General features: G+C 45.1%; 1 protein-coding gene across 1 annotated transcript in view; it reads right to left on the reverse strand.

The window, feature by feature from the left end:
* The window catches only part of LOC146172101 (frequenin-1-like), a 254,253-nt gene that overhangs the window by 89,217 nt on the left and 140,627 nt on the right, over window positions 1–24,409 (reverse strand). The window contains exon 2 of the mRNA XM_084585869.1: window positions 7,539–7,563. Coding sequence (XP_084441995.1) covers window positions 7,539–7,563 — 25 coding nt within the window. The remainder of the gene's footprint in view (window positions 1–7,538; window positions 7,564–24,409) is intronic.

Here is a 24,409-nt window from a genome sequence, read left to right on the forward strand (position 1 = left end):
ACTTTTAGGCATGCAATCAAAATGAGTGGATATTTACCTGAATTGATGAGTCTCGTATGCACATCAATTGGGATTAAGACTAACAAAATCAGCCTCTTAAAAGCAGGAAAACGAATCCCTAAGCGAACCTTGGGGCATATTAACATTATTAATAATAAAAATTTCTTGACCGCCCTTTTTGGTTACTTCGCAATACAACAGAAGAAGCCTCATGGATAAATTCAAAATTATTTGTTATATTTATTTCATCTCAGTGATGGCAATGTTTGAAAGGCTTTGTCTTCGCGTTTTTACGGAAAATTTGTTTTAGCAGTAGGCTGCCGACAAGAAAATGCGACAATATGCAAGGTCTAAATAAAATACTTGAATACTTCCTCCTAAGCTTTGAATTAGTTTTCTCAATCTATACGGCGCATATGGTAGAAAGGTACAACAGAAAAGGCTGTTCGCTAACAGGAATAAAAAAAAAGTGCTTTTTTTTTTTTTTTTACGGTTTAACATTGTATATCGACTCGGCTGTTAAGGACGCCGTAGTGGAAGGCTCCGGAAATTTCGACCACCTCCGTTAACACGCACTCACAATCCACAGTACATGGGTCTCAAACGTTTTGCCTCCATACGAAAGTGGCCTTCCCAGTCGTGATTGAATCAGCGCCCAATAACGTTCAGCAGTCGAGCGCCCAAACCACAGAGCCACTAGGGCGGTGCATAAAAAGTATATGGTGAAGCTACATAATCAGAATATTAAGCAGCACCAGTGCCGCAGCGTATATTCGGGTCTCTAAAGACGTCCTTTATGGAAGAATGAACGCAAGGAACGAGAAGGTGTTCACAGTTTCTTTTTTTTTTTTTTTCCAGTCTAAGCGAGGCACTGTTTTTCAACCAGCAAGAGCGGCTTTCAGCAAGTGCAACAGTTGTGGCCATGGAAGAAGCTCTGTTTTGTCGAACCTACAATTACTTCCAAATTCGCAATCATGTACTGCGAATCGAACACTATCGAGTCTCCAATTGATAGGAGCAAAACCCATGAGCAACAGTCGTCACACTGAAACAAATTAGGTGTGAATACGGCAGCAAATTCCAGTACAATGTGAAGACAGGCGCCCCGCAAAGCTTGGTTTTGTAATTCTAAAATCAGAACCAGCCACGAAAACAAACAAACAAAAAAAAAAAACTCCACTTTACGTCTGTTTACAGTATTTGACATGTGAATAAGCTGGCAAATATCTTGCTGGTCCTCACGGATTCATTTTCGTGTGCATTCGCTGAAGGACGATTATCAAGTATTTTGGAGCGCAGTCTCATTTTTCCTCATGCACTGTCGCATTTTGCCCATCGTGCGGGAGCCGAATGCGACGCCTTGAAATTTGAAGTTACGCATGAGCTCTATGACCGGGTTAATTGGAGAAATATGGGAGAAGTCTTCGCCCTGCAGTGGGCATAGTCAGGCTGATGATGATGATGATGATGATCAGATTCACTCTTCACAACAACTTAATGTGGTACCGTGAGGATACTAACCACCCTGGTAAAACTTGATTCTTAACAGTAGTAAAAGATAAAAATAAGGCGATGCTTTGCAAACAATTGTTGACCCGCTCTCCCAAAATGAACCCAGGGAATGGGAAGCCAGCCACAATGTGAACGCGCTGGTTTTTCCGTTCGACTTGAGTCAACGTATGCCAGAGCTTGCTCATAGGCGCCGAAGCAATGCACACTCACTATTCGGTGTGCACCACCTTCGCTCTCAGTCATTCACCCCAGATATGCAAAGCCTGGACTGTAATTGGATCGCTCATTTGGCGATGGGCAGGCGAAAAGGACGGAACAGACTGTAAGCGAAAAAAGTTGCGTCACAATGGCCGAGCAGATGATTTCAACATTCCAGAGATGACATCTAGAGGATCGATCGTCAAGCTATCATGGTTTATATACGGACTCCGTTTAAAAGGTATTAAAAAACTTCCAAAATATTTTGTCTCTATCGAATGCATAAGTTAAGGCATAATATAGTGCACGAAGTGTCAGGTAACGAATTAAATTCAGAAACCCACGGGGAGTACAGATGCATGGCCGAGCACCCAATGTTCCCGTTGTCTGTCTGTTGCGGTTTGGCACTACTTTCCATTCCTGGATAATTAATGGCTTAGTAAACTGACATAGGACAATACCATTCAAATTTCGATGAGCTTGACGCGTTTCCTCCAATAAACTGCGGTAATACACGGGTTTACACAAGCGAATATTTTTCTGTTTACCAAGTAGTTATTCAAGGCCTTCTCCGGAAAGGCTACAAATCCCTCGAGCCCGGCAATATTGTCTCAGCGCTTGAATTAAAGAAAACGAAGAGACAACCAGGCAACCTCATCTCGCACAACAAGCAACGGTTTCTTCTCAGCACGCCGTCGGCCGCCTGCATAAACCACCTGACTGCATAAACAGGATAACGCACCGCACTTACCATCGGCGCCAGCTGAAACAGTGCCGTAAAGTAAATGCCCGGCGCCTGCAAGGGGTAAGCAGTAAACCTTACTTGCACCGGCCTATTTGCAGCGAGCTTAACTAACGGCTCTGGACGAAATAAGGCGGCGCAGGATGTACATAGAGGGGAGGGCATAGCGGGCTTACCCTGTCGACATATATCGGCTGCTGCTGCCAAGTTTTCAGCCTCTCGTGCGGTGTGTGAAGAAGACGAGAAATAGAGGGCGGAAAGTAGAAAGAGGGGTGGGAGGAGGGTTGTGTTTTTGTCTCTCGTAACAGCGGACGAAAAAGGTCCAGTAATAAGGGTAGAGGAGCGAGGATGCGCGAACGCAAGCGCGGAAAGAAATCTGCCGCCTTACCAGCTCACATCGTCGTTCTTTTTTTTTTTTTTTCCAGCCTCTTCCGCGTACAGAGGTAGATTCCTTCAGAAAATGCCGCCAAGCGCGCTTGGGACCCACGCAGGGAAGTTTTGTTTCTCCCGTTTTGATTCACATTCGCTGCCGAGCAAACAGCTCATTTCGAGCCTTTTTATCGTGCCAGCCGCTGTGCCGACACGCACGCCCTTCGTGCTGCAACAACGCACGCTGGCGAGATTGCGGCAGCGGTCGCGGAGGGATGTAGGGACCGTACAGAGCGAAAAGCCAGCGCGAATGCGACATGAACGTCAGCGTAATGGGAATTACGGTCTGCTGAGGTTAGGGTACGGTGCTAGCGTCGAGGAGTGACACGCGCGTGACATCGCATCTCCCATCTCTCGACGCTAGGTATTCTGTCGGGCACGGCCTGCACCCTCACGGTGCCTTTTAAAATTCGCCGAGGTCCTAGTTTAGTTGCAACGGCCCCCGCTCAAGGTGTTTTAGTCACTGCCGTGAGTTGTACAGAAATCTGAAATTCTGCGGTCGCAACGACTGAACATCTGAGTAGGTTCTCCCTGAGTGTGAAGCGTAGCTTCCAAAGATTTTAGTTGTCGTTCCTGGACACGTTTCCTCCTCCTCCATACTGACCTCGCTGTCGCGAACAATGACAGAGTATAAAATCTCGGCTCACATTAATGGTCCCTGATTGAATTACTTCAGGAAAATTTAGAACGCGAATGTGTTTTTTACCCGTGCTTTTTTTTTTCACTGCAAAGTGCTTACGAATGGCAGTCTTGGAAGGCAGGCTGTCCCGATTAAATGTTTTCCGCTTTACACAAGGCTTCCCGATTGAAATTTCGGCCGTCAAATGATTCATAAGCATTGGCTAATTGTTTTTGAACGAAAACTGGCAAAGGATTGGTGTAGCTATATACCCCTGCACTGCACGCTGGAATGAGCAATGTCACTCATATCATATCACACTTATAGCAACCATATTAATTGGATAATTTCAATAAGTGTAATCATTTGATTTGACCAATCGAAATTACAGCTGCGAACTAAAGTAAGCAACCTGCCATGGTGAGCATTTGGCAAGGAGCAGAGAGAGAAAACTCCTCCTTCCCAACTGCACAACTCTCTCTCCAATCATAAGAGAGAAGGGCGAGACGAAGGCGGCTGCTGCAAGAACAGTCCGGTGGGTGGCGACGGTGGAAGATGGCGCATTAATCAGCGAAAGCTTATTGGCCCTCCAAGTTAGCAACATAAGCTCAACACCTTGTTCATAACAGACTAGCCACCCCGAAAGCAAGATCATGCTTTTCTCGACTACTTCTTCTTCCTTGGTAAATGGCACATATCCACGAATCGGGATTGGCCAGGGTTCAGTGTGGAGAGTCAAATATACTAACTGAACAAAAAACCTAAGATTTAACTTGCGATAGGACACGGCTGCTGAAATGAGAAGGTTGCTTTCTTTTTTTCCTTTTTACTCGTGCAGAGCCATTCCCAATTTTCGCATTTGAATATATAGCCGGGATAGGCATTTTGCTTGTATGCCACTTAAATATTCATGCAAAAGAGGGCAGTGCGTGCCAGGCATTTTCTATATAGTGATAGTTTAAGTGCGCTAGAAGGAAAATGATAACAATAATATCTGACGCTGGTAACCATTTCTGGTTCGAAACTGTTGATGCATATTCTCGCCTTACACCCGACACAAATGAAGATGTTGTTCTGTCCTCAGATAATGGCACATGCCCCCGAGGGGGATCGGCCATACTTCAATCTAGTAGAAACGGAGTTATGTTGTTAGATATGAGATTTAAAAAAAAAAAACAACTAATACATATAAATATGCAATACGACAGAATAGAAAAAGAAAAATAGAAAAAGGCCCTACTGATCAGAAAACAATTTCAACTCGATAAGAACCTGAAGAGGAGAAACAGAGGGAATCCGACCCAAGGCGTTTACAAATTTGCGTACAGCTGAGCGAACTGTCCCGCTACTGAAGCCCAGCAGAAGTGGAATGAAAATGTATCTGCACGTAAGAGAATACGCGATGTTTCTCGTCCTCAACAGATGAGGCGTGCCGAGCCGACGGCTGACTCAGTTGAAGTGGAGTGAGATTTTTTAAGTCGTTCTCAAATATTGGTGGTAGAGTAAGTGTGATATGAGCTTTGGCTATGAACTTTTCTAACAATGCTCAGAATAGATTGATCCAGCACTAGAGGTGGAAACTACATATCAATAGTTTGCATAGTATTTCTTTTTTTATCTGGCACAGTTATCTTTTCGACTTAAGCACTTTTGTTTTTAAATCAACCGGACACACCGTCCCGAAATTTCGTATGAAGTAGGAACAGTTTTGTTCTATTACCAGGATTGGAAGTATGCAATGTCAGGAACAAATAGATTTATTCCGTTTCTTCCTTCCGGCTGCTATAAAATTGCGACCCATGGCAATTTTTTTTAGTCATGAATAATATGCCAACGGAACTGGGCTATGAATTTCACTGCGAGTAAAAAAATCCTTTGATCGAAACCCGAAGAAAATGTTTCCATTCTTCGGTTTTATATCTCTTGAGAAAAAAGTACGTTAACGTTGAAGGGTGCTGCTTTGTGAGAGATACAGATAAAGCATATGAAAACTGTTACCTTCCATCTGGGATTGATCATGAAATGAATGAAAAAGACGTTTTTGAATATACGAATAAGAAAGTGCGTTACAGTTTCTGCAAGCTAAAAAAATGCGCAGTCACAAGTTTGCAAATACTAAAAAATGAGTTTTTTTCTTAACAAAAATGCAAATAAAGCCTTTCCGTTCGCACAATTCCGCTTCACTCCTGCACAAAACGATCAAAACAGCGTTATAGATTTTCAAAAAGCCGAAGAAATGCTTTATAACAAGACTACAAGAAATAATGTTTTGCGAAAACCAAGTTGCACCTTACGCTAACGTCTGCAGCTAGCAATTAAACTTCTCTTTCAGGTGATTTTTCGCCGACTCTGGATGCGCAGTTTGTCACCTGACTCCGCTAGTGTCAGAATTTTTCCTTTATTGACTCCATCTGAGCAAACGCTTTAAATCACGAGAAGCCTTTGCGACAGCTGGGTGATAAAAAGAGAAAGAAAGTTTCGGGGAGGGGGGGGGGGGGCGCAGGAAGTTAAACGGTAAGCAGCTAGTTGCCGCTTTATTTACGGGGAGGCGGTAGGTTCCTGTGAAGGGGGAGTCTAGTTGTTGCAAAGAAAAGCTTGGTCTGGGAAAAGCGTCCGCATCCTGTTTACTAAGGGGCTGGCGAAGCTCGAGCACACAGAACTTTTAAGCGACAGTGCCGCGTTTCTTGGGCCTTCCGAAAGTCTGCATGAGCAGAATATGCAAGGGCAAGAAAAGAGTACCAAAAATGCGTAAACTTTCCCCAGCCAGTACTAACGTAAACAGTATGATGCAGTTTTTGAAGTGTACCGAATGGCTCTGGATATTCGCTACGTCCCTTCTACGTCCTGTTTCGAGGAAACGTTGAGCGGACGCGGTTAAGAGGCAACCACGAGGATTTCCAAAAATCTTCGAAGGAGACATTTAAAATGCAAGGAACATGCGTCACCCGCCAGCGAGAAGCAGCTCGCATACTGCGGTTGCAGTTGTCACCGTGGGCGCCGCAGGCACGCAATATTATAGCACTGATGTATAAGGAAATGCAGAAACCAGGAGTTTGCATCACTTTTGAAGGAGGAAAGTCATTGCAGCTGGTTTGCGGCGCTTCAATTATTTCAAATAGTCGTGGTGTGCATTTGAATGATCGCACCCTAATTTGGACAGATGAGCGATACAGAGTACGGACACAAGTCGAGCGCCAGCTTTAAGCGTCGTGGCGTATGTCGAGCACTCTTCGGCTTCGCAACCTTTTCCTTCCGATGCCAAAGTCATCGAAAGTCATTATTTATCCTTTTAAAATGAGAACGCAGGTTTTGCACCGGGTTGCACATGCGCACCCGGAACGCCGCCTCGCCACAACGAATACTGCATGCTGATTTCATTTCTGTAGGTTTCACCCGCAATGACTGCGTCGCTAAAGGGGACGCAGCTACGTGAATTAACGTGATAGGTAACTCTCAGTTACTGCACTAACTGCCCACTCCCGCTGAAAGACGTGCCCTAATGTTACAGTGACCTGGGCCTTTTTTTTTTTGTCGGTTTTTGTAACTATTGCGACTTCTCGCAACAATTCCTATTCAGCCTGTACTGCACTACGTTGTCAGTAATGCGCGACTTGCCCAATGAAATGCCGTCGCTTAGTGAACACCTTTCGTGAGTGCGTCTGCAAGGACAGCTCATGAAAAGGAAACTGTATCTGGACGCAACAGTGGCATATACGATAGCGCGTGTTGATGCAGCGCCAGAAGACAGGAAAGAGAGTCCTTCGGAGACTGAACCCATGCACCAGCAAAGGCTGATTCGGAGCTTCTTGTAAAAGAGACACACGCGTACTCATAGGCGTGCGCACAGGAGATGAGGGGGGGGAGGGCGTTGCGGCAAAACGTCGCTCCCCTAATGCAGAACCCTGCGCACGCCTATGCGCGTATTGTTCAGGTTCTCTCTGTCACAAGCTTCTTACAGACAGGCTTCTTCTTGTTTTATTTGTTTTACCTGTAGATACTATTTAAGAATCATGAAATAGGCAAATACGCAGTACTCACCACTGTTTGACTTCTTTTTCGGAAACTGTAAAGAGAAAGAGATAGATTGCACTGAGTGGATTGCAACATTTAGAAAGCAAGAACAGCAAAATGTTGAAACGATGCACTTTGAAAACATTCGGTAAACACACGTAGTTTGCTCAACAGCAGGTCCTTTTAATAGCATCTATGTTTGCAGCGCGTTTAAAAAAAAAATAAAAATAAAACAGAACTTGTACAGCAATAAATTTTGACAATGTGCGACGGTGCGTAGACGTGATTTCTTCACTAATTCCTCAGAAGCAAGGCAATGCAGATAATCTTGAATGTCTTACCAATTGAGTAAGCCTACAAGTTACAAGACCAGTAGCGCATCTTGTTCGTACGTATGTGCTGCAGATCAGTTACGCGCTATAAAAAGAAAGGGAATTAATTATAGGTGTGCCTTAACTCGGCCGCAGTGGCTAGTGGTTAGGGCGCTCAACTCCTGGCCAAAGGAAGCGGGCGGCGAGATAAGCGCCACGCTGCAGCATCCACTTCGATGGAGGTGAAAAGTAAGGCGCCCGTGTGCTGTGCGACGTCAACTTGCTAAAGGACGCAAGGAGGCGGGAATCATCTGAGGCCCTCCACTACGGTGGCCCTCACAGCATGAGCCGCTTCGGGACATTAAACTCTATACACAAAAGCAAACCAGACATTCGATTCATATGTAAATGCAGCTTCTTACGCTGACAATCGCAACAAAGCCACGTTGTACGACTCGTAACATCGAGCTCTTCCCGCGCGTGCGATTATACCATGATCAGGTATACTGCCCGCATGATGTTTACTGGTACATTGTAGACTGTAGTCAGAGAAAGTTGCATTGAGGTGTCGCACAGGCGCAGGAGTTTTTCAATAAAAAGCAGCCTGAACTCAGATAAACACGAAATTTCCAAGCTCCAAGTCATGCACATCCAAGCGACTTCAAGCACTCCAAGTATATTTCACAAGTTGGAAAACTTACACTCTTTCCAAGTTTACCCATCACCTGTACAACATATCAGTGAGCGATACCACGCCGACTATAAAAAGAAATGGAACGGAAGTGCAGTCGCGGACAATCTAAATATCCAAGTTTTACACCGCGTTCCATGTTGTCAACTTTGGCTGTATTTCGAAACATCAGCCTACTTCTTTCCGTCCGTTCGAGCTCGCAGTCGCCCGGTTACGTCGTAAACTGGAAGTCCAACAACTGTGTAAACCACAAGCATAAAAACGCATAAAAAGCATAAAAAAGAAAACACACATACAAGGCAAACAATATCAAGCTTCAGTTCAAGGAATACACCAAGGATACGAGTTTACAACGACTCCAGCTGTAGACGCCAAACGAAAATTCGCTTATACTGCCGCGGTAGCGCCTGAAAGCGAAAGCGGGTACGAGCTCACAGGGTTTCCTTTTACGAGCGACTGCTGCCACAGGCGCAGTCTGCTAGTACACGAAAGAGCACTACCGGGGCCGCTTTCGACGGAAGACGGCACAAAGGAATGCAAGAGCAATGCCAGGGAAGCCGAAGACGCTTTTGAATGAGGACTGAGACGCCATTAGAAACTACAGAGTCAAGCCTGCACCAACAGCGCAGCGGCTTCAGGTATAGAGAGTCGCACGCATTGCGCTGCAGTTTATGTTGTGGAACGGCACAAGATGGTTTCCACGCTTACCGACACAGACACTCGTTACTCTTAGACGAACAGCAGGAGACTAGAGCTCTACTAAGAAGACTCCTTGTTGTTAAAGAAGGGAAAAGAAACTAGGAAGAAGCTTATGTAAGCACCACATGAAAAGTTCTTACGCTAATATCCGCGCACAAAAGGGCGCGGCAGGAAAGGGTGCTCTATATAACTGACTAATCCTATACATACTTGCTAAGCAGAGGAACTTCAAGGCTAAAACACACAAGTCGCAATATTCGTGAAGCGTTTGCTCAGTATTTCCAAGATCAATTTTATAGAGGGAACCGAACAAAAGTTAGTATCAACAGAATGACGGCCCTGAAGACATGTTGCTTGCGCAGACATGCGTGCAAAACGATGAGCCGCTGCTCATCTTCACAAAGCCATAGAGCGCCTGCAAAAATACTCGCTTCGAGTTGACGGTGCCAGCCCGTATGGCGACGTTTCGCTATTAAATATCCAGGTGTATTATATACCGGGTGTTTTTTTGTAGGGCACAAAATGGCTATAAAAAGGAAGCTTGCTTCACATTTATTTTTACACTGGGGTCTGCATTGCCGGCTAAATCAGGCACCAAGCTAATTAGCAAATACGGCGATCATTATTTCTAATTTGTTCCATGGGCATGTTGCATCTGTAGAATTGGATCTCGTCCTCTAAATAGCGCGTCCGGGAAGAAAAAAGTTCCACGAAAAATTGTATTGCTGGTTACAAGGCGCAGAAATGTCGGTCTAATAGGTGGCTTCACATCTTAGCAAAGGGTCTCTTTGAGACCAGACCGGAAGCGCAGTGGCTTTGCGCATTGGGCACCGATGCGATGGCAATCTGACAACGAACTGCCATCTGGGACTACAGTGACGCCAACGCTGTTGCGAAATCACTGGGCGGAGCGTGGAGCCATCTACGTCAGATGCGTACGCAGCAGCTCTAATTGTCATGCCGCCTCTGAGGCTTACATTTCAGCGCTCCGTAATGCGCGCTATAAGTTCTTTACGCGACCTCTCTCCTTAGATGCATTATTAGAAGACAAGCTCCAATTTCGCAAACACCACATGTCCAATAAGAACAAAAATTAGAAAGATAACCACACATTTTAATTAGTGATCTTAGGCGTTATACCCTTTTCATACCACCTGACTTAGCCCCTAATACAGCTCCACAGCTAAAATAAATCTGGAGCCGGACTCCTTTTCATAAAGTTGTCGGTCCGTTAAAACAAAAATACAGCCGGTATATAGTTTTGCACAGAGCGTTTACAGAACCAGAATGATGATAAAAAATATAAAAATTTAAACAGTAGTATATTAGGCTTGTACGTAAGCATAGTCGCAACCAGGACGACACAGGTGACCGGCCTATTTAAACACCGAACTCAGATGAAGCCCGGACGGTGAGAGAGGGGAGACCGACTCACAGAAAGGGAGAGAAAATGGAGTGCTGGAACCACACAAGCCAGAGAACTCGCCAAGCCAAAGCTTATCCTCGGCGTTGGCTGCTTATCGTTGAGAACACGTGGAAGTTGCGCAACGCCTAACAACGGACTCAGATCTAACCGTCGCTGGCGGTAAGCTTTTTTCGGCAATTGCCTCAACAAGAGGCGGGCAAAACGGATTTAGCAAGCTTACGCTCTCTGATGAAAGTAAGCATAGAAGAAAACGCCTCAAAAGAAATCCCGAGCAAACCATTTGCGTGTACCGGGAACAAAAACAAAGTTTTAATTATCTCCTGGGGTCGAAGAAGGAAAACACTGAAAAAAGTGAATAAGTAGGGCAGATCAGAAATCTAGTTCACGCTCACGTAGCGTGTGAAAGTAAAAAAAAAAAAAAAAGGCCTAGCGCAAACGATGCGTCGCGAAATGAAATACGTTTTGCGAATGAGGAGCCGCGGAAAGTTTTCGACCTCGGCGCGCATTTTTTGAAGCGCTATTTTTCGGAGGACAGGATTTAGCCAATTCATCTGCCTCCTTCAATCCTTCGAGTTTGGAGATTAGCATTCAATATAAAGCATCCGTATCATAAGATTCCAAATGCAAAGGTGCACACAAGGAGATATCAAGAACTTAAACGCGCCATAACAGTATAGGGAGAATATTAGGATCAAAATATATATATTTTTTTTGAACACAGCTAAATCGAACATTAATGCTACACAATCGCTTTCCTTGTGATTAGACTGAAGAAAAACGTATCGCCCACCGAATAACAACGATCATATCGATGTTTAAGCTCGTTATCAAGCAGAAATTTATGCTTACGAAATTGCCCCTTCTTTTGTCAAACACAAGAAAGGTGGCTGGGGCCAAGGTCTGAAGAATACACTGAGTGACTTCCAACATCAAAAACGCATTCCATTAAAAGAATTCCGAAAAATGGGAAGTGTTGCTTAGGTGCGGTCAAGAAACGGCAAAATGTCAGGGCTCACGTTCTTTTTTTTCACATTTTTTTTAAATGTTTCATAGGATACAATCAGTACTTTGGATTTATGATAAGCCCTTGCTGCCGTGCATTTTGATTTAAGTGAAAGGCTTACAAAAACGTCACACGCTATCCTGCAGAGGCTGCACTGAATATCCGTAAATGTTCAGGCATTTCTTTCAAACCATGCTTTCTGTTCGCTCTTGGGGTTCCAGCGCTATACTCAGAAATCGGCACTGGTCCCCGATTCTGCATTGTATAGCATCCATCGTCGGTTATTGTCAAATTCTTAACACGATTGCGTTCCAGCCACCTTTTAAGGCGAAAGCATTTAATGGCTCATGCGGTCGTGGACAAAATGTGTCTCACTTTTGAGGCGTTCTGATTGGCCGAGGCGGGATGACGTCATAGAAGTCTCGATCAATCACAGATCCCCACGACATTATGCGCGAATGCGTGCCTTATATGGCCATATGTCAATCAATTATCAATTACAAATTAATTACCAATTAATGACTAATTATTGTCAGTTGAGTAGCAGAAGCGGCATTCAGACTTTCGCCTTTCACTACTTATTTATTTATTTATTTATTTAAGAAATACTGCAGGCATATTAAATGCCCAAGCAGGAGAGGTCGTTTGCATCAGATGTCATGTAGTTGAAAACAATAAAACAAAGAATTTTACACAGCGATGAACTGATAACACAAAGAATACAATGCACAGTAGAACATATGACACTTCAATTGGGAGGCGATAAAAACGGCAAGTCAATCGGTAGGGCGTTCCAGTCTGCGATTGTTCGTGGAAAAAACGAGAATTTGTAGATATTAGTTCGGGCAAATATGGGTGACAAGGCAATACAGTGCTTATGGCGAGAGGGTCTGGAGGAATCTTTTTTCAGGTAGGTGTCAGGTTTAATGCCAAGTGTGGAAAAATATAATGATTGAACTTTAGTTGCTAATATCCTCGTAATTTTTTTTCTACCTTATTCATCTCAACAATTTTGTAACTTAATTAGAGCAGATGTTAAACAATGTTAACGACCTGCAGCAAACAGAAAAACTTATTTGATTGAAATCCTCCACTCTAAACTGATCAATCCATCACTGCTACTTTTAATGCCTTTAAAGGACCGAGCAGCGTCTTAATATTACGTTGCCGTTCCCTAACGCGCCGTCTGACAATCTATTTAGATGACGCGATACCAAAGGACCCATCCTGTCATGCTCTCGGGAAAGCCTGTCGCAGCTGTCTGTCTTCTCAATAATTCATTCACATCGCGATGTTTTGCAAATCACTTCGCTTCAGCCACTACTACTCAAAGAACTTTGTCCTTCAATGCTGTGTGAAGGAAGATCAAATGAAAAACGGTACACACACGGCTCGTACTTATATTTTATCATGAATTCGTAAATACTCCCACAATGGGTACATGGAGCTGCATTGCGTACAACGTCGCAATAACGCCTGCGAGCTTTCTCCTCCGCCCTTCGTAGACTGTTATTGCAAAAGGCTTTCTAAAAACGACGTAAGAAAAAGGTATCAATTGCAAGACAGCAATAACAAAACTACCGCGCTAGTTCGTTGTGATTCATTTGTGTCAGCAGCGCACACGCAACCAGGAAAAAAGAGAAGGAGATAGGACAGAGTGCTGAACTTTCAACTTTATTTCAAGAAATCTGAAACCTGCACTTATATACACACGCCGAGTAAAAAGCCCGGCGTGTATATATAACTGTCCAAGGCCACGGAAACAGTCCAGGCAAATTTTGCAAAATGCATAACGTCCCGAATTAAACCTAAGAAATAACGTTAAAATGTTATGCCAACGGTTGAATTTAGATAAACGAGAGGTGGTTCCGGCTACCTCAAGCCTCCTCCTTGTAATAAAGTTTTTCACTCATTCACTCCACGCATGATACAAGGAAAAAAGGCTGGCTGTTTGAAAATGCTTTTTTTTTTTTTTTTTTTTACCGCAAAAACGCATAAAATCGGGTGCCGTTTGCTTATTATTGTGTCTGAAAAGTTGACCTGGCAAAAAGAAGTCGCCAAGTTGTCTCCAATGCAACCTCAAGCGGCTTCTCGTCAATGATCCTTTCTTTCCTCGTTAAAAGTACTGAAGAAGTTGTTAGGTTCCATGTATGACAACAGAGTAAAAAATTGCCGACGATTACGTTACTTCCTAATGCGAAATTTGAGTGCAGCTCATCAGCTGTTTCACCTTTTCGATAAATTGAGGCTATGATTTCGAGCAAGACACGTATGTACAATTAGACAACTTTTTTTTTTTTTTAATTTTTCACCCGTATTCCTTCAAGAAACACTCCACTAACAGTTCTTGGCTTTAATAAAAGAAGTTTTGTGATCAGAGAAATGAAGTGAGCAATTTAGTTATCGGGAGGTTGGGGAAGGCAACGCGTGGGTTGATAGGAACGTTGCGCTGCGAAGAGATAGCAGCGACTGGCTGATGCCGCTGACGCCGCTAGCGAGTGAAGAGAACGTGACTCTGCGTTTGGACTTGAGATGCGCGCCCCGTGATCCGCTGATAGATAGCGAGCCGGCGTTTCGGCAACCGTGGGGGGGGGGGGGGGGGGGGGAGAGAGAATGCTATGCGCTTTCTAGAGCTAAAGGTTTTTTCGTTTTTTTTTTTTCGGAAAAAACCACGTGCGCTGGTTAATTGAACCGATAGCCAAAAAGCCTATCCTCCCCACCCCCCCCCCCCCCCCCCTCCCCTACGACTCAGCCCACTAAAACCTGGTAAAAAGGAACATCGTGACGTCCACCTTTGAAAACGCGCTAAAAACATTGTGTGAACACATGCTGCAGGACAGCTTTTCTAATCAAGTATTTAGGCTGACACAATCATGTTACCCACAATCTCTCCTTGTGTCTGTAGCAGCAAAAGCCCTGAAAGAAATGAAGCACGAACGGAGGACCCAAGATGCAACCGGTCAGCCAAACAAAAGGGTTGCCGTTCTGCCGTATCTGCACCAAATATCCCATAACCTGAAAAAAAATGGTAAACAAGCTGGCGTAGATGTTTCTTCAGCCCCTCTGCGCCTGTCGAGCCTGTGCAACAGGGTAAACAAAACAAAAGTGAAAAATGCCTATTCAATAAGGCACCGAGACCCTTTTGTGGCCTGCGAGCAGGGCATGGTCTACTCCATTCCTTTATCTTGCGGTAAGGCATACATAGGTCAAACAGGAAGGTGTTTAAATGAAGGGCTACTGGAACATAAGAAAGATCTACCTGGGGCGCCACTGAGAAATTTGCCTTCTCACTGCCGTTATTGTGACAGCAAAAAGAAATGCATTCCTAGATTTGAAAAAACAACAATCCTCGAAAAATATAAGAATCCACTGACGCAGGAAACTGTTGAAGCTGCCTTCATTTCAGGCCTTAGGGAAGGGTGCGTCAGCGCCCCTTCTATCTCACTATCTGAAAACGAAATCCTTTCCTCTCTGGTTTTATCTGACGACTTCTGGTTTTTAGAGGCCCCCGTCATATGTTGCTCTTTTTTCGTTCTAGCCGTGTTAATTTTTGGCGCTGATCCCTCGTTCCGCTAATATTTTCAATGGTTTCGCGCCCTGCCATGTTCTAACATCATTGCGCCCTCAACCCCGTTCTTTACTGTTTTTGTTTTTTGCATTTGGCATTCTTAAGCCTCTTAGCCCTGTTTTTCCATTCTTTTGAAGTGCCTAATACCTGAAGTGCTGTGCGTCATGGAATTCATTGTCTAGTTGTTTTTAGTGATTATGCATCTTTAGTTGCCCAGGAAGAAAACGTGATTACCAGTTTAACTGCGCGTCCGCACTGTCAATGTGATTATTCCCCTGGCGGCTTTTTACTTGGCGCGTGTATACAAGGGCAGGTTTCAGTTTTCTCTAAGTAAAGTTGAAAGTTCAGCGCTCTGTTCTATCTCCTCTTTTTCTCTGATTGTGTGCGCAATGCTGACACAATTAGGACAGCAACTTTTGGAAGGAATGGTGGCGTGGATGTGAACGCATGACTCTTCGTGCAAGCGACAGGTACAGTCGAGGCAGGTGCCTTTTGTAATACTGTGCTGGGGCTGAGTTTTCTAGTGAACTGCTTACGCCTAATAGTTATTGTGCGCACTATATGAAACACTTCAACAGCTGGTAACATCTATAGTGTACACACTGCTACGGTCAGCTAGCACCTCGATGAGGTCTCTGCAGAGAGCAGCAAACATGGCACAAGCACCATGCTTCTCTGTGTTGGCATTCTGTCGAACCCAGGCTCGCGCTATTCGATTATAGATGTTGGCAGGAAGAGGGGAAGGGGGGGGGGGGGGGGGCTGTATATAGCTCGGCACATAGGCGGAAGTCTCAGCTCATCTCGTTTTTATTATTATTATTTTTGCTGCTGCTGTTACTGTTGAAATCAGAGAACAGCCTAATACCTGAATTCTGCCAGCGCAATAAGATAGAAAGACGCACAAGAGAAGCTAGCCTCGGACAAAACACGACCGTAGCGCTGACCAGCAGTCATATTGCAAAAGTAGTACTGGTATAAAGTCTATTTCCATTTAGCACTACATGATTGAAGAGGAATTTTCATGGATACAAGCGTCGACGGCATCGAGAGAACACTATCATCTACAGCGTGCAACGGCGGCAAGCTTTGCGCCAGAGAAAGTGCTTCGTACAGTTACGGCTGCTGAACAAAAAACATGCGCCAAAGACATGTCTAACGTGTTTAAACAGTGAAGTGGAAGCGCTCGAGCAGTTTTGAAGGCAAGAATATTACGCTGAAGAGCATTTCGTAAATGTGCCAGTGCGACTGGAATCCCGCGTATCTGACGAAAAACTTAAGCGGTCGTATAAGCCCACCTCCAGTGACCCGAGGCATTCTGAAATTTGCAGTGGTTTTTGGGACGCTGTTTTTAATGCCCTTACAAAAAATCACCCATCCTCTTATTCCGCTTTCTTGAACCGCAGGTACATACACAGTGTGCGCGCTGATTAACAGGCCTCTCAGACGAGCAGTCTCGAGCCACATTATAGGGCAAAGAAAAGTAAACTCAATGGCGGTCGGCTATTGCCAGAGTGCGATTTTTAATGACCGCTGAATTCGGCGGGAATGTGACGCATAAAAGGTCGCGAGTGGGCGCTAAAACCTCAAGGACCCGTGAACTCATCTTCGTGGACGTCACACGAGGAATAAATTTCTTCTCCTGAGCTGCAAGTTTAATGTTAACGCGATAGCGTTAAATGCGCGAAACACAGAAACGTACAAAAAACGAAGACAAAAGTGAGCCCCACCTGTCTTCCTTTCTTGCATCTTTGCGTATTTCGTGCCTTTAACCAAACATGAAAAATTACCATACAGCCCAACAAGAGGTCCTCTCAAGTGCTGAATGCCCCGTTCCGCTGGAACTCCGACGTTCCCGGCGTTGTGAGCAAGATTCACTGGCATGGTTCCGTCAGGTGGTACTTGGCAGGTGACATGAGCGGGCAGTGATTGGCTGGTGGGCTGTGTGACGTCATGAGACAGCTTGACGTGACAGGAGCAATCAACTAGGATTTCTACTTTGAGACGGAATGGTCCAATGGAAATGGAACACACCGGGACCCTTAGATCCCGACTCGGAGACGCTACTCCCATGGCGGCAGACTCGTGGGACTTGCTTAAAGCGGGGCTTTGTATCTATACCAGGTGATTTTCCCATAATGGACAGATTATGACTTCACGCTAATTAGCATGCGGGAGATAATAGATGCAGAAGTATAAGGGCCACTGTCCAGGGAAGGCCCTTTTACGCAAAGGAGCCCAGTCTTTCGATCAGGTACCGGAGATAGTCTGCGCAAAATGCTACAGTGACACGCGCGCCGCAAAGCATCGAAAATACAATTCAAAGCTCTCTCATGCTCTCCTCCGGGAAGCCACCTTCCCCGTTTCCTGCGCTGGCCCGACGGGCCACAGCAATGACGTACGTACCGCGAACGATGTCCATTGGTCCGTCTCGCTGACTGACGGGAAAAGGATGGGTGTCTACCGCTCGCAGCGCGCTTTTCCCTCGCCACGGCCAGACTGAATCCAGTGGCGCGCGCTCCCTCAACCGTTTTTTTTTTTTTTTTCGCGCTCGCGGAGAGCCACGCCCCACCTCCCGCCGAACGCGGCGGAGGAAGGGGAATTTGTATTGCGGAGGCTAGACGACCTCGGGCAGGAGAGTGAAAAACCTTTGCGAGGGAACGGAAGGAGAGAGGCATGACAGAATTGGGTGATTGCGGTGGCTGTAACTGCGTTATTAGTTACTCTTTTCAAAAACATTTTGCGGCCTTGCGTTCTAGGGGCGAAGTCTCACAGTCACCGGGGAAGAAAATATTTTCGACCGGAGGGTGGACAGTGGGCCTTTAAGGATCTAATGATTAGGCGAACAGAAAACTGCATGTACACGAAGGAAGCCACAGACGCCCCCCCCTCCCCCCCCCCCCCCAGTTGACGCCGGCTCAAAGTCAGAACTTCAGTTGACGTCGGTTGACGTCAGGAGATTCGGACAGACAAACACCGGAGAATTCTGATATTCAGGGTAGTACTGTGCCAGCCTACTAAAACAAAAAAAAAAAAAAACTGCAACGTTATCACCTTACGACGCTGGTTCAGGCAACGCGGTGCACGTCCTGCTGATGTGTGTGTCCCAGTTAGCACTGTTTTCTTCAGGCGATGTTTCATTTTCTTCGCGGCAATTTTCGCATTTACTACGCATAACGATGTCAGATCACGTGGAAGCTTTTCATTAGCCAATGAAGTGCGCCAAACGTCAGCGTGTCGTTGCTCTCAGCGAGCACATGTGCACGTGGAAAGGGTTGTGAGACACCTGCACTAAGAATAATTATTCCATGCTCCTCTTTTTCTCAGCTTCACTTACTTTTTGTCGAAGAAAGCTGCAGAATAAAATAAACTTTCTTGCTTTCTAATTAAGTATTTGTTAAACAAGATTTATTTAATTAGATCATCATCATCATCATCAGCCTGACTATACCCACTGCAGGGCGAAGGCCTCTCCCATATTTCTCCACTTAACCCGGTTCTGTGCTAGCAGCATCCACTTGACCCCTACGAACTTCTTAATCTCATCCGCCCACCTAACTTTCTGCTGCCCCCTGCTACGCTTTCCTTCCCTTGGAATCCAGTTTGTTACCCTAAGCGACCATCAGCCATCCTCTCTTCGCATTACATGTCCTGCCCATGTCCATTTCTTCTTCTTAATTTCCACTAGCAGCGGTGGCGTAGCGGTCGGGGATACACTGTGTCACGCTTCCTGCGAGAAGTGGTGTGGTCGTTCAAGTTTTTGCGCGTGAGGTACTCTGTAGAGTATTTAGCGACGGTACCACCTAAGCGACTGTACAAGGATCTTATTTCACAATTGTTTCCAGCTCCATTGTACAGAACCTTATACTGTGAAGGCCCAGGGAAAGATGTGCTCAAACGAGTTAAAAACATGAATGTTGCACCGGGCGTAAAAACATTCTTTTTTAAATTGCATACAGGAACCCTCCCAGTCAAAACATGGATGGAAGAAAAGGGCCTTTTTGTACCTTGGCGCTCAAACTGTCTACTATGTAGGAAACCTGAAACAGTTGAGCACGTGTTCCTGGATTGTTGGGATGCGGTGTTTTACTGGGATGTGTTAAAAAGGACACTTAAAAAAGACCTGCCATTGACGCCACGTGGAATTCGGTACTTGACAACTATTAGTGATGATTTTCAGTATGACCTCATCATGCTATTGGGCCTTCACAGTATTTCTAGGAGTAGGATGGCTTATTGACACTGTGATGTCGATGCACGATGTGTATGTGATTATTCTGTTGAACAAGTGTATAAACTAAAAGAAATTTTGAAGCAGCAAGACGCTGCGGAGGAGGTCTTGAATCTGATGGGCGAACTTGTGGTAATCAAAGTCCATTAGACACGGTTGTCAGCCAAGGGGCGCATGGCAACCACAATTTTTTACTGATGTATTTGTACCAAGTCATGCAATAAAGAAAAAAAAAAGCGGTGGCGTAGCGGTGGAACATCCGCCTCGCATGCAAGAGGACGGGGGTTCAAATCCCGGTGCCGCGCAATTCTCCACCGGATAAAGAAAAGAAAAAAAACAAGAATGCGCGTGTCGATGGAATTGCATAAACAGGTTTGGGGTGCGACCTGATGCCGGTGAACACCTCCAGCAACGCACTCCCTCACCAGAACAGGAGTTGGCCTCCCTGGTGCACTAATTGGCCGCACCTCTCATGATAAGCTGCACACCTAACTATACTAACATGGAACAATTTTTGAAAGCATAAATGACCATTCCCATTTCATTGGAAGTATACCACTCTTTAGTGACTTACACGTATATGGAAGTGGCAGTAATTCGAAATTGTAAATTTTTTTTAAAGTGAACGCCTGAAAAATTGAAGGAAACCCTAATAGGCGAACAAAAACGTGTTAACTTTTTTTTTTCTCAATGAAGAGAGAAAAAAATAGAAATACAAGAAGCTAGAAAATGCAATATAGCAGTGTTATTTAGATAGCTAGTGGGAAGTTCACAGGTGCCGCTGAGACGATTGGGCACACAAATTGACGAATCAAACACAAGGTTGCGGACACTATCATGTCCGCCCTAAACTCAGCTAGAAATACTACGTCGTACAGCAGTTAATTAGAGCAGCTTCAAACGTTCATCCCGAAGCATTAATTATGTTTATTTGCTTCACTAAGTTCCCCAAAAGGCCTGTGAAGAAATACCCTGGAATCATATGCTCCAAACGAAGGTCCCGAACGTCGCTTCACGTTCAAGGACAAGGGTGCTTGCGTGAAAAGGAATTATATCCTCCCAATCGCGGCGACGCGAAATTGCAAGCCCCGAGATTAACGACAAGATTTCAGCATAGGCTTCCGACACGTAACATCCACGACCACGAAATTGAGAGCAGAGATAAAATTTTCACAACCGACTATGTAAGCGCTCGGCGAGGAGCGTCTAAAAACTGTTGAGCAATATACACATTTCATGGAGGAACGCGTTTCACGAGTTGTGCATATCAGTACTTTGCGCTTCGTTGCGCAGACTGCGGAAATAATTTCGACATTGTTCTTGCTTGACACATATTTCTAAAGGAGGTGAGAGGCAGTTGTATTATTGGGGGAAAAAAAAAGAGAGTAGTGTAACCTACGGGATTGTGTCCTGGGTTTTCATTGGTGGGCAGGAAATAAGGTGTGCCATGCCCGCGAGTGCCGCAAGCGCATTGTTTCGACATGCTGAGGCGTTCGCGTTCAACTACGCTCGAGGAATTTTCGCGGTTTGGGAAAAACGCCTTACGCAAGGCGCGCCGGGAGCAACTGCCTCATCGTGAAAACATCCGCGATTGTCCCATGTACAAAATAGTTCGTCCGAGCTTTTTGTCCGCGTGTTGGCCGCGCCCGGACACGCAAGAAAAAGCATTATTTAAAAAATGGCGCATTGTTTCAACAGATGGGCCAGAATAAACTCGCACTGGTCGACAAAGCTCCCACGTGCAGAAACACGGCTCCAGCACTGCGCTCGACAGGCCTTCTTGCTTCTCGCTTATGATTTCTTTCCAACGTGGTCAAGAACGCAAAACAACAACATCAACAAAAGCCTCGTTTACGAGCCCCAAGGTTTTATGACGCGTAAACAGACGCTGCTAGTACTTACTCTTCTTGCTGCCAGCAGTGTAGAGAGAAAAGGTTCCACAAACATGTAGATTTTATTGTGTATTTCCTTTCATTTCGGTGAGTCGCTGTATTTCAGTGTCTTCGAAAGTATTTTTAATTCCTCGCGTAAACAGCCATCAGTGCTCATCCCAATCGAGCTTGGCTAGAACTTTTCAGCAGCGGGAATGTGTTGTTCGCTTGTCCCAAAGTACAATAGCCTCTGGAGAAACTCGTCGCTAGTATGTAGTGTACAAGCCACCTATCCAAAAGAGGAACAAATATGATAGTAAAACAGGCAGCAGCAGCAGTGCAGACCCTGCAGCTCTTGTGCATATTGGTGGGGAGAGATGTAGTAGCGCTAGTCTTAGACGTGTTAAGTGTACGAGTAATAGAAATTGTAATACTTGGAGATCTTTGCTCATGATTAGCCCTTTCCGGCGGCACAGCGAAAAATCATTTCAACGGAGAATTTAACACGGCAAACGCACAGTACTCTCACCAGCCCGTAACAACGAATCCTAGCACGTATAGGACGCGCATTAGCACATTAAATCTCGCTGTCTTTACTATAGGAAACGCATTTCTTCCAGTTACATTATTCCGCATGTGCGGTACGCAACTTCGTTTCGTCTGCCCACAGTTGTTTTTAGTCTATCTGCACGGAATTTAGGCTGCCAGAGATAAACAAGTCCATTGTGGACGCAGTTGCCACTAACCAGAACGGTAGAAGACATATATAGCACCAGGAAGCAAAAAAAAAAAAAAAGATGCTAAACGTTTCGCTTCTGAACGTATTACACGTATAAAAGTTGCAGTTCCCGAACTTACACAGTTTCCGTCACACTTAAAACAGCGGCGTCAAGTTACGAGTTACGGCACATCAACGCGACTTGGTTCCATTGAAACACAGTTTAAAACCAAGAATTTCAATGTCGTGTGTTTTCGTGTGCGTATATGCGTGTGTTATGGCCCTTTTTTTTTCATTTAAGAAACGAATGGGACGCCCACTTGCCTTTTAATACTTATCACGCCAGCTCTCCAGTGAATGGACGTTTGCTGCGTTTACCCTCGCACTGCGCCGGAAGGATCGATGGCAGCGAGCGTTTTCACCAGTAATCGCCTTTGCACAGTGGCCTAGAGTTCTAGCTACAACGTTACGCTTCGAAAATCAAGCGTGTTTGACTCCTTGCCTAATGAGGATTAGGAGCACTTTGTACAGAGTCGATCCCACTTGTCTACACTCCGTTTCATACATCAGGCGCCACGCAGCGAAAGCTACACGGTACCTACCGCGCACGTCTATCGACTTTTTGTCCTTTCCTTTCTCGCTCACGCTGCGATGGAGGCGAAACGCAAGACTGCGCGAGTATTATAATGTCCGCTGCAAACTCCAGGTGGTGGAAATTACTCCACATGCTTCGCTATAGCGCTTCGCTGGCCTTGTCATGTAACGTAAGAACTCCAGGAAAACTAGTTTCCTGTAACCGGCGACGTGCTAAATTGCAAGATAGCTGCTGCTCGAGGAAAATATTGTGGAGTGCCTATCACGGAATGTTTTAACTATCCTTCATAAGCAAAAATAAGATAAGGAAGCAGGGGCCGCCCGCAGAATAGCTGGGAAGCTGATAATTCTCATATCAAGACCAAACGTCGATGTGAAACGAAAAAAACGCGGGATTTCAGTGAGAGTGATTTGAAATTGGAGAAATGTAAAGGGGCATTCAAAAAATATATGACGCGCCGCTTGTTTGGTCGCACGAGTGCACTCCTGACGAGAGCGAATTAATCTTAGTGCTGCTGTTCGCCGTGACATCGAATTTAAAATAATACTTCGTCTCATTTACACTAACCGGAATATTAATAATCACTTTATAAGGACTCAAATGGCGATACTGGTTCTCGTCCATGAAAATAGCCAGCTATCAATTAATTAAAGGCGTAGAGAAATAGCTAACTGTGCCATCAAGGAAGCAATGTATACCAAATATTGTTGGCTATAGGCACTTTGCGCTCGTTTGTGCACATTGCAAGTGAAGAAACCAGCCGTGCAGAAAAACGGAAGAAACACACTATGAAAGAAGCCTATGAGCCGCTGGCTTCTATTTACATTTTTTTCATCATGGTACGCCTTTTCATGCATTGTTTGTCGCAGATGATAAGCTTAAGAATTCCTCAGGATTCTCCAGTGACAGATTTTAAAAGCCGATTCTTGTCCAAAACTGCACACAGGAAAACAGAGGGAGGCGAAAACAGTTGCATGGTTTTGCTTGAGGATCCAACGCACTCTTGAATGGCTCAACAAAATGCAGAAAACAACGTGAGCTCAGCTGATGCCCACAGCTTTTTGCAGCGAATCGCAAGTTCATGGGGCATTTTAGTGGAGTGCATATAAAAGCAGAAAATTTTGATCAGAATTGTATGGCTACCACTTCCACTCAGCAATTGACCCGGACTGCGCTTGAAAGCATACATGTTTGCCAACAAGAAATGAACCATGGAGGAACATACTTTCCCTGGCGCACGCTGGCCACGATAAGCAAGAGTATAAGAGTATGGAATTTGAGAGCCGGTGTATTTAGTCTTTTCCATTTCAAAATAGTGGAACTGCTCGAGCGGTTGCTTTAATTTTCATTCTGAATTTTCGACGAGAACATCACCTTAATCTTCCATATTAGCTCTGACGTTCTCTTGCCTGAGGTGACGTCGCCTCCATTTCACGGCCCGCAAGACGACTCAACAAATTTTTGAGCTCGTGGGCTTCGATCTGGGCAGCATGAGCAACCAGCAACCTGGCTACGCCGCTATTAAAGCGCACAAGCTAACAAAAATTAGGCTAGAAGCGGTCCACGAACGAGACGATGGCCGCCACAAACTCTTCTCTGCAACTGAAACTCACAGGAAAGTGCAAGGCGATCGAACCCTCGCTTGGAGTTCGTAAGGAGCGCTGATCTCTGAGGTGAGACTCTACCGTAAGAAACTGAACAGGGACGAGAGAAGAATCGTTCGAAATACTCTGGTAACTAATTTGAACCCCCTCCCCCCACCCTCCCCTTTTCTTAATCGCTCTGCAA

Source organism: Amblyomma maculatum, unplaced genomic scaffold (genome assembly GCF_055883805.1).
Source record: "Amblyomma maculatum isolate TAMU_Amacu unplaced genomic scaffold, ASM5588380v1 scaffold_13, whole genome shotgun sequence".
Classification (NCBI taxonomy): Eukaryota; Metazoa; Arthropoda; class Arachnida; order Ixodida; family Ixodidae; genus Amblyomma; species Amblyomma maculatum.